Here is an 18,316-nt window from a genome sequence, read left to right on the forward strand (position 1 = left end):
AGAATGTATGGTTTAATTACAGTGTAGAACGATCTTCTGATTAATCTGCAGTAAATACATGACTAAGGAACATGGGATACCATATGTGCCACAATTGCAAGAAAAAACTGAGAGAGAAAGGTCAGAATTCATCTGCATATTAACAGACATTAAACCTGTTAAGCATACTCCTTTACTCCACTGAAAAAAGTGGGTGTTTTGGCCTTGTCGTTAGTGCGTTAAATTAGGATTTTGTTTGTTGTCAGGGTTTTATGATAAGGGCTTTTAAAAACATTTAAGAAGCACACATTTATTTACGGATTTGGACCTGTAGGTTGACATGCCCACAATCAACAAGAAGGAAGTTAGAAATTAAACAAAGTGCATGGATGCAAGTATGCAGACTACAACCTAGATGAACTGAAAATGTGACACTTTATTTTCACATAAATTTCTTTACGAGTTGTATTTCGTGTCCACATTGAATTAATACTCTGTGATTTTAAAAGCTGATTTATTACATCCTCATTTTTCTTTAATAACACAGAATAACCTCCAACGTACCAATCTATGTTGATTAAGATGTTGTCCCTTTATGGAAGAAGGAAGGAATCAGTAACAGTGGTTACTGTTACTGATACTTGCCCTTATCAAAAAGGTAGAAAGAAATACATACTTAAAATTTGGACATAGAAAATGGAAAAAATGAAAAATGACCCTGATTCAGTAGGAATTTGGCATTCATGAATATTTAGCAAGGATGCCTTTAGTATATTTGACAGAAAAACTACTGTTACTTTAAAATTTCTTTTTCATACAGTTAGAGCTAAGCCAGTGAGAGATCTTACATCTTGTGTACAAAGCTACATTTACAAGATTAGCTCTAGAGAAATACGTTGTTCTGCAACAGCTATTATAAAATAGTTATCAATGTACACATAATATTGCAAAATGAAGTCACTTTAATTCCAGAAGCATTTATGTTCTTCAAAATTAGATTAATTATTCTGGAATGAATGTAATTTCTGTTCTGTATCAAAGACTTAGCTCTACCAAGCAGCCCTAGGGGCTCTGTAGCCTCACAGCAGAAGCCCCAGCTCTGAGTGAGATGTAAAAGCTGTCTACACTGAGAAAACAGGAGACCTAGTTTTCAGACCCTGATATGAAATTGTTCAATACAGTAACATGTTGCAAAACTATTGGCTAAAATCCAGAAAAAAAAAAATTACTTTTGTGAGCAGAACTTTTATACTCCATCTCCCAGCTAAGCAGATTTTGATTGCCTCTAGGTTTGACAGCAACCAAGTGGGATATCAGAGAAGTGCCATTTTTACCTCTGAAACCTATACCTCTTTTAGGTGCCTAATTCCTTCATGTGAGTCAAATTCACAGGAAGAGCTGTAAGTAGGATTGCTTACTGTGAGAAAGCTATTCCAGTCTGGTTTTGCTATAGAGACAACCACAGTACTTCCTTCAGCATTGTCACGATTCTCATATACAGAAATTGTGTGAATAAACTAAGGGAAGAAATTTTCTGCTATCTTGCAGGACTAAATCCAGACATCACTTTTCCCACTTTTGTTATTTGCACCTTTTTCCTCTGGACCTGTTTTACCGTTCTTCTGTCTTATCTTCAAATAAGTTAGTGGAACTTCCTCAGGAACTCAGGGAATAATTGTTTTGTGAGCACTTACTAATCTAATAAAAAGGCAGAGTCTTTATTCAGAGCTGTAATAATTCTATTTATTATTCTTGTATTTCAGAGCATCTTATTTAGTTCATTAGAGATAATGAGATAATTGTTTAATTGGCACCCAATTACACAAATTACTTGTAAGTGTGACACATTTTATACTTAAATGAGGAAAAAAACCAGTCACTTTTGAGGCATGACTCAATTTAGTTCTTTGCCTGACTGGCAGATTGAAGTCTTTGCCTGAGCTTTGGGTCTCTCATAACCCACTCAAACCACTTAACATCAGTTATTTTCCTCTATGTAAAACAGGATTTCTTCATTTGATGAAACCATTTGTGAGGACTTAATTATTACCCCTTCCCTACTTTTACTCTCCCATGTGGCATAGAGACTTCTAAAATTCACACACCAGATTAATGATTTTAATCCCTTATTTCACAGGAAACTTGTAGCATGGGAAGAATGTGACTGACTTTTCCTCAGCTACTCCAGTTCTGGAAGAATAACAGACTTATAAATAAAATCCTGTATGCTACTAAAAGATTGGGTATTGTCATGTTTACCCAAAGGAAACCTGGCACAGCTGTGACCCACTCACTGGCATTTGGGCTTATCTAACAAATACACATTTTTGGATAACACACACCTGAAGGTGCACAAGTCCATGGGACCTGATGAGATGCATTTGCAGGTCCAGAGGGAACTGGTGGGTAAAGTGACTAAGCAACTATCCATCCTACCTGAGAAGTTGTGGCAGTCCAGGGAGGTTCCCACTGACTGGAAAAGAGGAAACACAACCCCCATTTTTAAAAAGGGAAAAAAGGAAGACCTGTAGAACTGCTGGCTAGTTAGTCTCACCTCAATGCCCAACAAGATCATGGATTGGATCCTCCTGGAAAATATGCTGGGGCACATGGAAAATAAGGAGGTGATTTGTGACAGACAGCATGGCTTCACTAAGGGCAAATCCTGCCTGACAAATTTGGTGGCCTTCTATGATAGGATTGCAGCATTGGTGGATGAGGGAAGAGGAACAAATGTAATCTACCTGGCCTTGTGCAAAGTGTTTGACACTGTTCTGCATGACATCTTTGTCTCCAGATTGGAGAGACATGGATTTGACGGATGGACCACCTGGTGGATAAGGAATTGGCTGGGTGGTTGCACTCAAAGAGTTGCAGTCAACAGCTTGATGTCCAAGTGGAGACCAGTGATGAGTGGCATCATGTGTCAGTATTGGGACCGGTGCTGTTTAACAACTTTGTGGGCAACACGGACAGTGGGATTGAGTGCACCCTGAGCAAGTTTGCCAATGACACCAAGCAGTGTGGTGCAGTCAACACACTGGAGGGAAGGGATGACATCCAGAGGGATCTTGACAGGCTTGAGAGCTGGGCCTGCGTAAAACTCATGAAGTTCAACAAGGCCAAGTACAAGGTCTTGCACGCATGTTGGGGCAAAGCCAAGCGCACATACAGGCTGGGCAGTGAGTGGACTGAGAGCAGCCCTGCAGAGAAGGACTTGGGGATATTAGTGGATGAAAAAACTGAATATGAGCCAGTAATGTGTACTCACAGCCCAGAAAGCCAGTCACATTCTGGGCTGCATCAAAAGAAGTGTGGCTAGCAGGTCAAGGGAGGTGATTCTTCCTCTTTACTCCAGTCTCATGAGACCCCACCTGGAGTACTGTGTTCAGCTCTGGGGCTCCCAGTGTAAGAAAGACATGGACCAGCTCAAGCAGGTCCAGAGGAGGGACATGAAGATGATCAGGGGGCTGGAACACCTCTCCTATGAGGATAGGCTGAGATTGTTGAGGCTGTTTAACCCGGAGAAGAGAAGGTTCTGGGGAGACCTTATAGCAGCTTTCCAGTACTTAATGGGGGCCCTACAGGAAAGATGAGGAGGGACTCTTTACAGGGAGTGTAGTGATAGGATGAAGGGTAACCATTTCAGACTGAAAGAAGGTAGAGTTAGATTAGATACTAGGAAAAAATTCTTTACTGTAAGGGTGGTGAGGCACTGGAATGGGTTGCCCAGAGACGCTGTGGATGCCCCATCCCTGGAAGTGTTCAAGGCCAGGTTGGATGGGGTTTTGAGCAACCTGATGTAGTAGAAGGTATCCCTGCCCATTGCAGGGGGGTTGGAACTAGATGATCTTTAAGGTCTGTTACAACCGAAACCATTCTATGGTTCTATGATTCTATGATATGGACATGGGATCTTGTTCTCAGAGGTAGAACTGTGGGCTATTCCAAATGTCAAGACAAAATGTCACATTTTTCTATGAAGTTACTCTATCCAGTGAGGAGCGAAGCCATAGTTGAATTTGATACTTCCTGGACAACGTAAGATAGGAAACCCTTTAGGTAAATACTAGATTAGTGAAGAATGAATTTCTGTATTGACAAGACAAGAAAAAGTGAAAGGAAAGCAAGACATTTGCTGTGCTGGTAGTTTAGACTGTGGATTTTTATGACACCTTCATGCTGAATTGACAATTTTACAAGTACAATATAATCGTGCCTAAATCCATTGCCTAAATATTACCCAAGATAAAGTATTGCTTTCCCATAATTTTTTTCAAAAAGTTATACCTAACCACCTGTATTGGGAGTATTTTGTACTTGTGGTTAGAAATTCAAATTTACCACAACACGGGTTTTGCTTTCAAATTATTTTGATAGTTATATCTGATCAGACTTTTCCTTACACAAAATATATGATTGGTAGCATTTTTGGAAAGAGGTTGTTTAGAAATCTTTGAAAGTATTAAAGTTTATGACAACCCAGAATTTTACAGGAGTGTCTCATTCACCTCTCCCAGTGAACACTGGCAATCTGGATATGCCAATGTAATTTAAAATTTTCTTCTCTAACATTTCTTCACATCATGGATGCATTATAAACTTTTTTTCCCCCTCCCACTGGAAGCAACTGTTGTGCCTGGAAAGCTCCCAGCAAACTGCAGATGCTTTCATAATCTAAATAAATAAATAATTATAATAACAATGATGTCAAATCATCTATCCCGATGCAGTTTTACTGACTTGGCATACACTAATTATTAAAGCACATTCACCACTCTATCATTTATTTTATCTGTAGGCAATCTTCAGAAATGGTAACATCTTACAAAGTAGATAAGGCCATTGCATGAGGGTGACTGCAAATGTCTCAGTAAAAGAAACCCAACACATAACCACATCAGCCCCCATCCTTTGCCTCAGCTGCCTGCTTTGCCCCAGCAGTATCCTACTACCTGTTTCTGCTACCTGGTAGAAAATAAAAACCACAAATCTGAGAGTAAAAGAACAACAAAACCAACAAAACTGGTATCCTGAATGTACAGTCTTTCTGTAGTTTCCTCTATATTTGTCTTGAAAAGCTTTGTCTTGCATGTTATTTAATGGTGTGTTACTGTGTGGACTTGGATAAACATTCCAGCAGGATCTAAATATCTAAGTTAAATTCAGCCAGACTTTAATGACATGGTAGCCCTAATTTAAGTTAATGTGAGTTAAGAGAGGTTCTGCTTTTACTAGCCCAAGAACTGTACCTTGACTTCACTGGGGCTAGGATTACATATTAAGGACATGTTAATTAGCAAGTGTTACACAGCAAGAGACATCTCCTGGGGGAGGAATTTTGTCCTTGATATTTGGTTACACGCTGAGTAATGTAACAGCCTGACCTGTGCCTAGGAGTCTTAGGTGGTACAATAGTAGCAAAAAAGATCATAATTTAATTTCTGTACTATATTTTTAATAATGATTTTAATTCTCCATTTTGTGAAAACGTTTACAGCAAAGAAAAAGACCTCATAGTAGAAATGGATTGCAGATGTTCTGCTCATCCAGCTTCACAGAAAACTGCAAACTTCCCAGACAAACTATAGCACTGCAAGGAAAGGTACACTTCCACTCCTCTCCAGCTCTTTTCAGATCAATGAGGTGGAATTATGGTGTCTACAAGTGCCACAAATTCTGCCATTTCTTATGTAAATTCTAAACATTCTAAATGTAAATTTAGAATTAATTGCAATAGATTAATTTTATATGTAAAGTTGTTAAGACTTGGCAGCATTTTTTTTCTGCCCACATTTTATTTCAATTTATGATAAATACTAAATGGATAGGTAAGACTCCACATCTAATACATGGACAGCAGAAAATTATGCTTATATACCTAGTTATTAAGCCATCCACTCTATTCAGTATACATATGCATACAGATAATGACTTGTTTTAGGCATAAGCTAAAGTGCAAGAAACCATAATTTTTCTTTTCATATTTCAAAGACTTGTGTGTGTACTTCTATCTCTGTAACTACCTTTAAAACTTTGTATGAAAGTGCTGGATAACATACGAAACCTGTGCTCAGTAAGGATGAGTCTACATTAATACTGCAGTCTCAGAAGCACAATTGTGAATCAAAACTTTCAATCATTTCCATTTACTGCACTTAGGTTCATATTGTAGAGAGGTCCCAGAGCATGTCAACAAGATTCCCATATTCAGGTGAAACTAAACTAGAAGATGACTCCTGAAACACACCTAATTTGCCCCAGCTGCTGAAGAGCATTCAGTGTACTGGAACAGACTAAAAAAGCAATAAAATTCAAACCTCCAGACTCTTCCCTTTCTACCTCTGCCATATGCATACACTGTGGAGGCACCGGATGGTCTTTAGCCCCAAATTCATGCTCTGCAGATCTACTCCTGCTAGGGCAACACTATCCTAATATAGACACTGTTTAGAAGATCAGAAATGAGATTTGCAAGTTCAGTTAACCCTTTTGTAATATTTAGTATGTCAGCTTCTGCAGCTAATCTCTCAACATCTCAAATACTTAATCTCCTGCCTTTATGAGCTTGAATTCATTATTTTTGTACTCAATATAATAAATTTGATAAACACAATTTGATTTGTACTTAATATAATTTGATAATAAATTTGATAAATCAGGAAGATTCAGTAAGAAATTAGCATCAGACCAGGACTGTGTGCAATCATATTGTACTAGAAAACAAGTATACTGGAATACATCATGATCAAAATAAAGCCAATTAAAAAAAAATAAATCGACTTATAAAAAAGTAGTAAAAAAATCAATACTACTTTACGTATTTCTCTCCTGGTGTTTCTTGACTATCACACCAAACAGCTTTAAGAAAACAATACTTAATAAATAAAACAAGTAAATAAAATACTTGGGAGTATGTTGCTTCTACCTTCAGAACTACTGACATGTTAATATCCTCCTTCACCCTAACATATAGCCTGATTTTAAAAGACAAGACTATTTCTCTAGATAGTATTTCTTTTCTGCGTTGTAATTTGCAATGTAGTGAAACTCCAATGATGTTAATGGATTACCTGATAATGCAGTAGATAAGAGGGAAGCTTATTTAAAAAGCAGCAGTTGTAAGAATGTTAATAAATACAGGGATGTATATTTCCCAATAATCTTTTCTAGTATTGCTAGGTTTAACTTGGAAATTTAGCACATAAAACACATCCATACAACATATGTGACTTTGGGGTTGTCTTTACAGAACTTTAATTTTGTTTCATGCAGGATTTTTCTTTAAATAAAGAAATTACACCTTTCCAAAACTAACAAAGAAATACATTGTGCAAAAACTCATAAGCAATCAAAATATATTTTTATAAACAAGCAATCTTTCTGTTCTCTAACAGCACCACTAATCAGTTTGTGATCACAGAGGTCTCACTGAGCTATTATTGTCTCTTACCGGGAGTTTGAAAATTAAGGCGTCGCAGCTCCACTGGGTCTGTGGGATGGTGAGAGGGGACCTCCTTGCTGTTGGGTATGCTGCTCTTTCTAGAATCAGATTCAGCCCTCTTCCTGCATGGAGAAGGTGAATACAAGTAAACATAAGACTGAGGTGTTAGCTTGACAAATAAAGGTGCCTGAGTGTTTAATCATTATATTCTAAAGGTGAGATGCTTATTTCTGAAAGAGTTTTTCATCCAGTGCAAAGGTAAAATAATTATGTGTGTTGGGTAGGGCAGCTACAATTTCCAATGGCAAAATGAATCTAAATATAGTAAAGTCAGAGGGAAAATAGTTGCATTCTGCCCTAGACTGATCCTTTAGATCATCATTCTGGGCACCCAAATAGTTAACTATTGTAAGATACAACATAAAACATACAAAAATTCACACTATCCCAATTTAAAAGCTAGCTAGCTATTCCTTTATTAAAAAGTAGCCAATTCTTGAGCCTGTAATTAAAAACAAGCACGCCAAGTTATTATAATTGAATACTTCATATTTTATAGGCACAGTTCTGCATTGCTTATAAAAAATAACCTGCATTCTTTGCATACTTTCAATATGACATAGAACAGTACAGAAGACACCTATCCCAGAAGACACCTATTCCTTTCACTTTCTAGGAAGTAAGAATCTGCTCTGTTGCCTCTCATCTCTGTAAGAGCTGCACTACACGGTCTTAATGCATCTGATCACACCTACATATTCAAGGCTCAGTTTCTGTATGAATGTTTTTGAGCAAATTAAGATTTTCACTGCAATTATAGTACTCCTGTTAATCTGTCCAAAACAAGCTGGGCAAGAAAGGAAAAGAAGGAAGGAAGGAAGGAAGAAAGGAAGGAAGGAAGGAAGGAGAGAAAGAAAGGAAGGAAGGAAGAAAAGAAGGCAGAACTATGGAGAACTATGTTACATGAACTGTATCTACCACTCTGCATTTTCATTCAGGAATCTGGAAATTTAATGCTTTAATTTGAAGTGGAATCCTTATTGACTAGTCCTCTGTGAGTTTCTGAATGAAAATGCAAACTGATTGACATTCTTCAGGTAGTATAAAATGAAGATGCAAACAGCGGCAAAAAATTACTTCATGAAAACAGAACTGAGATGATTTTAAGGCTTACGATAGCAAAATCTTTTCCAGGTGTCCAATATTTGCTCTAACTTACCACTATTGTTGTTTACTTTTTCTTTCTTTTATTCTAATTGAGTTACAATACGACAATGCTAAATCTGTTATTATTCCACTGAGCTCCCCTCTTAAAAATGCTCCAACTGATTTCTTGCTGTTCTTGAAATGATGAACACCTGGTGGCATTCAAGAAAGGTGCATACAGCAAGATTCAAAGACTATGCAAAGAATCCAAACAGCAACATCTTGCAGGAATTATTTGAAAATTACTAGTCATATGTTTTTATGAAAAAAAAAAAAAAAGTGTTTTGATGTAAAAACATTCCATCTGTTCTCTGGTGAATACCTTAACACATGTATTAGCTTCTCTTTAGTAAAGCAATGAAGACTTAAACCTGATTCTTCTCATTTTACTCTTTTTAAAAAAATTATTATGGAGAAAGTTGAAATTCCATTTCTACTTTTGATTCTGACTATCTCAAACTCCTACCACAGTAGCACAATGCCCTAGTGTTATTTCTTCTTAAGCAAATGTGTGTGGTGCAGCTTTCAAGAAGTATTTTTATCTGTATTTCCTTCTACTGAAGTCTAGGCATCAGTGGAACTGTCCAGAGACAAGATTAATTTACCTTTTTTTCCACTGCCACCAGTACTGGGCAGCACAATATCATATTAATCTACTAAAAGCACTAAAATATCTTCTAATCATATATCTGAATATTTTGAATAATTCTAAGACAATAGAATGGTTTATTGTTTATTATTATTCTCAGGATCATTCTGGTTTTCTTGTATCTTTCCAGATTATACAAGACATCACAATTCTTTCAAATTATGCAATGGTTTTGAGACAGGTGGAAAAAAATCTACAAAGGATAAACGAGATCATCATATAATTTTCACTTGTAGAACTGTAAGTCAGCACTGAGTCTATGTGTACGGAGCATTATGGAGATTTAGAGCAGCTAACACTTCAACCACAACCAGGCATTCCTTCAACAGCTTTGGTTATAGCAAAGAACTACCGTTTTAACTTCATTAAAACACAAATAAACCCATGTGTACATCATATAGCTGTGCCATCTCTTGAAAATGTACCTCATGGAGACAAAAACACAGTGAAACTTGGCTGCATATGTTACATTACTTTTCAGTGCTGTAAACAACATTAACAAATCTTTCAGTTGCCTTCATATTGATAGATTACTGTCTGCATTCACTTAGATTGACAGATGCTTTGTCTTAGATAATTATCATAACTTTTTTTCTTTTTGTCTCCTTTTCTGGATTAAATGAAGGGTGATTACTTTTCACTTCTCACCTGTCAGGTTTACTGCTCCATTTTAATGCAGCAAAGAGGGGAGAAAAGGTGAAATGTTAGTTGACCAGCAGCAAACAGGGTAAGCATGACAACAGGAGATGCAAGAAATGTTGACTTATAGTAAAGATATATAACTAAACCAAATTAAGAAATGACGGTTCATCAAAATATCTAATGCTTGGGAATCACAGAATAAATGGAGGACACAAGTCCAAAGTGAACCTTCTTCTGCTGGAAAAAAACTTGTATTTTAGACATTATCTGCAAAGCAGTGCCACCTCAAATTTTAGCCAGTGAGATAATGGAGAATGGGTGTTTAATTTGAGCTATCAATGTAATGTTAACATTACACTGACAAATGACATCTCACTAAGATGTAGTTCCCCCTTACATTCTAATGAGACGAGAGATGAGAGGAGGGAGGAGAGGAAAGATGAAAGTGGAGGTCATAGGAGAAAGGGGAGAAAGGGAGTAGAAGAGGGAGAGAGAGGCAAGCGAAGAAGAAGGTTAAGTACATGAGATACGTAAGACTTGTACTAAAAAAAGAAAAAAATTAAAACTTTTAAAACTATTTTACAAAACCAGGTAATAAAAAGGCAAGAAATTTTTAACAGCACCCTGGAAAGTAAGGTAAGCATAAATCATTCTCCAACAAAGTATTACACACCTTTTTAGATCTACATGGAATGTCATGTACTTGAAGACTACAGTGATCTATATAGATCTGTAGTAATCTATGATCTGTAAAGATCAGCTAAACAAGGAAAAAAATTTAGCATCTCCCACCAACAGGTTCTATTATACACACACTGCAAATAAGGTGTTTGTGTATCTTTCTGTCTGTCTCTTGATCATAATAAACAGGGGTTCTACAAACTTGTAATAGCCTGGAGTCTGCAATGACCAGATTACTCACATGTTATGAAAAAATCTTTACAGAACCCTTCATCATCAATTAAGATTCCCCCATTTTCATTTCTGTGCTTCTTTTAACACTTTTTTTCCCTTAGAAGCATGTTTCTTCTTATAGCTCAAGATTCAGCAGGTGGCCAGCAGGTTGAGGGAGCTGATTCTGCCCCTCTGCTCCATGCTGGTGAGACCCCATCTGGAGTACTACATCGTGTTGGAGCAGGTCCAGAGGAGGGCTGTGAAAATGATCAGAGGGATGGAACACCTCTCCTATGAGGAAAGGCTGAGAGAGTTGGGGTTGTTCAGCCTGCAGAAGAGAAGGCTTCAGGAAGACCTTATTGTGGCCTTTCAGTACTTAAAAGGGGGCTTATAAGAAAGATGGGGACTGACTTTTTAGTAGCGATAGGACAAGGGTTAATGGTTTTAAACTGAAGGAGGGGAGATTCAGACTAGATATATGGAAGAAATTTTTTACGATGAGGGTGGTGAGACACTGAAACAGGTTGTCCAGAGAGGTGGTAGATGCCCCATCTCTGGAAACATTCAAGCTCAGCCTGGACAGGGCTCTGAGCAACCTGATGTAGTTGAAGATGTCCCCGCTCCTTGCACAAGGGTTGGACTACATGACCTTTAAAGGTCCCTTCCAACCCAAACCATTCTATGATTGTATGATTCAGAGTGCCAAAGTTTACTATGTTCAAAAGATTCAAGCTTAGGCTGTTGTCTTCTGAATCAAATAAAAAAGCTGCACTTTATGAGAATAAACAACACAAAGTCTGTCAATATGGCTTTCATTTCTTTTCCCTGTAAATGGAAACCCGCTCCGCAAACAAACCTGACTCTAGAAAGATCTAGAATGAGGAACATTTTGCTCTTCATCAGCGAAAGGTTGAAATTAGAGAACTTGTGATTTCTTAAAAACCAGGAGGAATAGCCACATAAATTCGTACGTTGGGGAAAAAAAAAAGAAAAGGGATGAAGGGATGCTTCATGGGGACATGCACTCCGTTTCTAGTTTGTCAGCTTCTGACATACATGGAACAATTTCTAGAGCTCTTTAACATTCAGTACCTGGGTTCCTAACCATCTAAATCCTGTGTAACTGAACATGTATCACACATTCAAAAGAGAGTCGAAAGTATTTACTGTAGCTTTGCCTAAGCTGTAGGTTGCAGCAGGGTAGTGCTCTATCAAAACCACCTGGAGATATAAACTGTGACTCAAACAGCCCTCATAATGGTTAGGCATTGCCTCTAGGGGAGACAGCCTGCACCATCTCTTCATTTAGCTAAGTGTTTGCCCTTGTTTGAGATTTTGGGTGTAAATCTTACTATGCTCTATATTTTACTCCATGTTTGAACCAGCAAAAAAAATATTTTCTTGAGGGCAAGAATACAACCAAAAAGAAAGTGATGTTTAGTTAATTTACTTAGATCCCTAAACGTGATTGTTTAGATTTAAGTCCAATAGATTAAAGATCTGCTCCAAAATAATTGTCTCCCTTCCCTATGACTGCAGGGTGGTATCACTGAACTGGTCACTGGCCAAGTCAGTTCCGTTTGCCAAGACATCAACTCCAGCAAGGTAGGAAATTCATTCATAACTCAGGAAAAAAAAAAAAAAAAAATTACTGTGTGGATAGTTGAACACTGGAACAGGTTGCCCAGAGGTTGTGGAGTTTCCATTCTTCAACATACTGAAACTTGTCTGGACATGCCTCTGAGCAACCTGCTGTTGCTAGCCATGCTCTGAGCAGGGCTGGGATGGGGCAATCTCCAGAGGTGTGACCCTTTGGTTCTGTGAATCTGTGAGCTCTTCTGTACACAGTACATTAATAGGCCTCAATTATGTTGGATATTATATTGCATCCAATGACAACAAAAGGTACTCTTCAGTATTTTCCCCATCTATTACTGTTAAGTTTTAAGCTGCAATGAGCTTTTGGGTATAGTCTAATACATGATCCAAAAATCTTTCTATGCTGTACCTTTGCTTTCAGATTTTAAGAAGAGTAAATGCAGAGGCAATAATCTTTATACAAACTGACCAACAAATAATAAAGGGGTCAAATATGCACACCTAATCTTTGAGACAGTTAAATATGCTTCACACCAACCCATGCAACTTATCCACACTATCTGTGATAGCACCTGTTTTAACAGAAGGCAAGACTTCTCCCCTTAAAATGATTCTTCTAGAAACCGCAGTCATCCTTTCTGTATGATTGAAGTTAAAATGTAAAAGTAATACTGTAAATCATGAGATTAGCAGTCCAAGTCTGTTCATAAAGGCTTCTATGGACAAAGGGAATTAAGCATAGTTGACCATTATTTGAGTTACTACCCACTGCACTTCAAAAGACATGGTCATTTCCCAGTCGTCTTCTTCCCACTGCACATCCCTCAACATCATCTTTCCCTTTTTAATACTTTTTGCATGTGTTTTCATGTATTAGACAGATATCCTCTATCCTTTGTTTTCTTCTCCCCCATCATACCTGTTGCACTTATGCCCCAATATATCCTAGACATATACTTGTAAAATTTCCTGTGTCCATGAGAATTTCTTCATTTCCTACTTTTTATTGTGTATTTTTACCATGTCCAATGTAGCCACAGTAATTCCCTTTAACAGAGTTAACTCAGAAATTAAATGTCACTGTTTTCTCAAAGCACCATGCTAAATATCCCTACTGTCTTGTCTAGTTATTGCTGTTCTACAGACAGTAAAGCTATCAAACTCTAGCTGTTAGCTTGCATCCAGGTTGCATACTCTAGAAAAAAAATATCCAATGATATATTACTTTTTTATAGAAATGACAAGTTCACAAAGGACCACAGACTGGCCAAACTGCAGTCATCATTTCTCAGAGGTAATTTGCCAAATCAGTGCAGTTTAACAATTTACAGCTTATAGTTGAAAATAGAAAAATAAATAAATACATATGGATATTTGCCTGAACACTTCTAATACCAGTAGTGAATAACAGATGGAAAACGTACCCCCCCGTTTTCAATGAATGACAATCTCTTCACACTACTGGATGAACAAATTTTACCTGCTCATTTGTGGAATGTGCCTATAATTTTTTTGGTAATAGAATCAAAGATTGTTATTACAGTTCCATAAAAGTAATCAATATTTCCAGAAGCAGTTACACATCTGCTTTATATGCCATTGTTTGGATTTGTTTTGTAGTATAGAAGTTTTACTTTTAGTACTCCAAAATAATCAGAAGAAACAAGTATTTCACTTTTAGCACATCTCTAATGACCAGTTTTTGAAGTGACAGATAGGCACAGAAGTTCATTGGCTGCTAATTAATTAGACTGGTTGAGATTGTAGCCACTAATAGAAACCTTCAGGAGACATAGTATCTGCAAACAATAGACTGTGTATTGTGCCGCTGTATGGTTACAGGCCTAAAGAACATTCTATAAATGTATATCTATTTGGAATCCAAAGCTAAGGTTAACCCTGGACTGTTTTTTTACTGCTGAACGGAGAATTTTCTTTCCAAAACCTGAAGGCAGCTTTCTACATGCAACTTCAGAGGTATCTGACTGGGGACACTTAGGGTGCGAAGAGCATACAGGGTAGCAGGATCTAAATATTTATATGCAGGGGATAGCATCATAGCCATTAGTTTTAGAAGACATACTCCATTTAATGAAATTATCCCTGGTGCACGCCCCCTGGCAAGGTCACAGCATCTTTATAGTATTCCCCAATTATACTTTACCAGTATTTTTCAAAAATGTATTAGGAAAAAAATCTAAACATTAAAATAAACTTTGTGGGTTGGATGCTTTGGTTTTGATTAAGTATCTTGACCCCTGTGAACTCATTTACACTGTACAAACTGCTGTGTATAAATTCAGCCATCATATACAGTTTTCTTCCAGTATGTTGTAAGGCAGAGGAAATCCTTTGTGTAATAGCAAACCTACATCTGTGTCATAGACAGTGATCTCATTGCAAGATTAGCAGAAAACAGCTTCTAATGTTTGTTTAATCTCTCAGTTCAGAGCTTCAAATTCATATAGATACACTGCCAAATTGAGGCCAACTGTCAAAAGTAAAAACTCAAATTACTTGAGTGGAGAGGAAAATCACATTTAACATCAAGCTGAATGTAACCCCTAATGTATTACTATTATACATCTAAAAATAAGTCTTAAAAAGTCAAATGTGTGAATTCCATACATATTTATATGCAAGCAGATATTTTCTTCACAAACGTATGCAAAGTGGAAAAAAACATTTAAATGCAGAATGTTAATAGAGTGTCATCAGCAGAAGAATGTACCCATATACCTGTAATTATTGGAAACTTTCAGTCAACCTACTAAAATTTCTGCAGTGTTCTGGAAACCATTAATAAATCCGGAAATACCCCAAAGCAATGACAGTTTCTACTGCAGTACAAAAAAATGTAGTGTGGAACAGTTTTATAAAATGGCCAATATATCAGAAAGCTACACACCTGGTAAGAAAACTAAAAAGTAAACTTACCTTTTATAAAGAAGTATAGCAATAACAATACAGATGATAAACACCACTGCAAGAACTGGTCCAACAACCCAAATCAAGCCTTCTTCCTCATCTGTAATTGGTTGGGGATCAAGATCCATCGACACAACAGGATCAGAATACGGGCTGGTTGCATACATGGTCTATACAAATAAAACAAATCTTACTTAATGATAAAGGAGTGCATTTAAAATATTAACTATCCTAGATCTAGAATAAATCTATACAAGAAAATGATGCAATGAAGAGAGCAATGTGAAAATGCTATTTTTCTTCAAGTCAGGCAGTATATAAACTTGCAAACTGAACAGTGTGTTATTATTACTGACGTTATCTTCTGCTCCACATATTAGCAGTGATCTGCAGACAAATAAGATAAAACAGTCCTTCAAAGAACAGTTTGCAACTTAAGCAGAGAATGAGAGAAAGTATTAGGAAGCTGAGGAATATAACCTATCAGTTACTCATTTTTGGGTTTTGTTTTAGTTTCATATTGGCTTAACACTATTTGTTCCTGCAATATATGAAAGGATAATTCCGAAAGAATGAGAGTACTACAGGTAAAAATAAAGGGGACTGAATGCAGGAGGTTCCTAGAAAAGGGTCCTATGGCAATAATAGGGTGCATTTTGATCAGTCAAAAGCTGTCTGACAAACAGAGTGTTACGAAGATGGAGACAACTAGAATTTAAGACTGTAAAATGGGAAGCCACTGTAGAATATGAAGGGAAGCTAAATACTCAGCCTTTCTTATGGATGGATCTAGAATTATGAACCAACAGAGGCCATTGAAAATCTCTGCCCTAGTGGATGGTATAAAGCCAGCTGGCCTAGGATAAGACCTGTGATAAGAAAATAATAACTTTTTTTTATTCTGGCCTGACCTGAGATGTCTGATCTATGGCTGAGTGCAGAGTTAAAATTAGAGACAGGAGAGGTTGAGGAGTCAGCCTGCTAAAATTGGATCATGTAAAGAACTCTGAGCTACAGTAATGTCAGAAGTCAAGAATAGTTTGTACTTGTTTCTTGTCTTTGCTGGAGTGTCTCCACCAGGACTAAACTAGCATTTGAACTACATCTCTTGCAAAGGACTTAAAAACTTGATTCAGCAGTAGATCAGGAATGCCAGCTAAGATAGATAAGATAAGGAGAAGAGATTAGTTTTCATTTACCATGTTTGCACTGCATTCTGAAAGATGCCCTAAACCAGGACAAGTGATATCAAAGGAGATGTTTTTTATACTTCATTTGCCTTGTTTTGGGCTCTGGGCTACGACAGTGTCTGGGTTTAAGGTTAGAGATAGGATTAGGACTGGCAAAGCTAAGGCACTTACACTAGCTGGTACTGAGCTAGTACCCATGCCAATGATGTCCAATTAACATTATGCTCTTTTACTAAACGTGGCACCAAACATTTCAAAAGTCTGTGACTGCTGTTTAGAAACTGGGGAGTCTCCATGTTCCATTCCTGAAATACCTGAGCTGAATGAATTTTTTTTCCCAGCTTCAGTATTCTCAAAAGATAGAAAAAAGCCTGTTGCTACAGTAAGAAACTCTTTGTATTTAGCCTCTTTCTTCGGATTAGGCAGAAAAAACGTCTGGAAAGGGATACAGAAGTATACTGAGGGATAACAGTATGAGCACTTACTACCTGTTCTCCAATAAATAGGATTTGGCTTTTCATTTTCAACCAACCTGTATTAATGACTAATTTAAAGGCAATTATTATTTTGCCAAATTTATTGGGTTTTATTCCTTCCTTTTGATATCATGCTTAATGAATTTATAGACTGTAATCATAAGCTCCCTCAGCTTCCATTTCACTAAGTTAAACAAATTCAGACCTCCTCATGCCCTCTTGTAAAGCATGTTCTCCATTCTCCCAATCAACGGAGAAATTCTGTGTTCTGTAAAGGAGAAACCTTATGTAAAAATATTTTGAATATCAGGAGAAACATTCCTTGCAAGTTACAAGTCATACACCAGTAGGATCTATAGTCCTAGAAGAAAACCAGCTATATTGAGAGCAGATACACTGGAGCACTGGGAGTTGAAGCTCACTCACCCTTACAAACGCTTCACTCTTTGTGACTACCTCATGCTACTTAATCACATAGATGCTTCAGATGGCATGCTAAACCAGATATTGTCTATACTGTAAGCTTAGTAATGTCTTTTGAAATCTTCAACGGTAGGCCCCTGGAGATATTTTGCCATACCGGCCTTTTCAGCTGAAAATTTACAACTCTATTTATTCCTGCTTTTTCATCCTGATTTCTGTCTAACAAAGTAATAACCTTAGGGTTATATGAAATGACCAATCCCTTAATTAATTGTTTTGGGTTTGTGTGATTGGATTTTGGTAGCAGGGGAGGGGCTACAGGGGTGGTTCCTCTGAGAAGCTGCTAGAAGCTTCCCTGGCTCCAAGTTGGACCCGCCTCTGGCCCAGGCCGAGCCCATCAGTGACGGTGGCAGCGCCTCTGGGAGAACGGATTTAAGAAGGGAAACCTGCAGCAGAGAGGGGAGTGGGATGTGAGAGAAACCCCTCTGCAGGTACCGAGGTCAGTGAGGAAGGAGGGGGAGGAGGTTCGCTGGAGGAGAGGATGCCCTCGCAGTCCATGGTGAGGCGGCAGGCTGTCCACCCCCAGCCCATGGAGGGGAGCCGGGGAGCAGATGCCCACGTGCAGCCCGGGGAGAAAGAAGCCCACGCCGGAGCAGTGGGATGCTCCCAAAGATGGCTGTGACTGCATGGGAAAGCCCCCGCTGGAGCAGCCTGTGCCTGAAGATCGGCCCATGGAAAGGACCCACATTGGAGCAGTTTGTGATGGACTGTCTCCTGTGGGAAGGACCCCACAGTGGAGCAGGGGAAGAGTGAGGAGTCCTCCCCCTGAGGAGGAAGGAGCAGCAGAGACAACGTGTGATGAGCTGATGCCAACCCCCATTCCCTG

General features: G+C 38.0%; 1 protein-coding gene across 2 annotated transcripts in view; it reads right to left on the reverse strand.

The window, feature by feature from the left end:
- PTPRD (protein tyrosine phosphatase, receptor type, D) overlaps window positions 1–18,316 on the reverse strand; it is a 290,979-nt gene that overhangs the window by 75,112 nt on the left and 197,551 nt on the right. For both annotated transcript variants that reach the window (XM_010586057.1, XM_010586056.1), the window contains 2 exons: window positions 15,351–15,511; window positions 7,433–7,545 (listed from right to left, as the gene is read on the reverse strand). In XM_010586057.1, coding sequence (XP_010584359.1) covers window positions 7,433–7,545; window positions 15,351–15,511 — 274 coding nt within the window. The remainder of the gene's footprint in view (window positions 1–7,432; window positions 7,546–15,350; window positions 15,512–18,316) is intronic.

The sequence above is a fragment of the Haliaeetus leucocephalus genome, unplaced genomic scaffold (assembly GCF_000737465.1).
Source record: "Haliaeetus leucocephalus isolate CR32 unplaced genomic scaffold, Haliaeetus_leucocephalus-4.0 Scaffold139, whole genome shotgun sequence".
NCBI lineage: Eukaryota > Metazoa > Chordata > Aves > Accipitriformes > Accipitridae > Haliaeetus > Haliaeetus leucocephalus.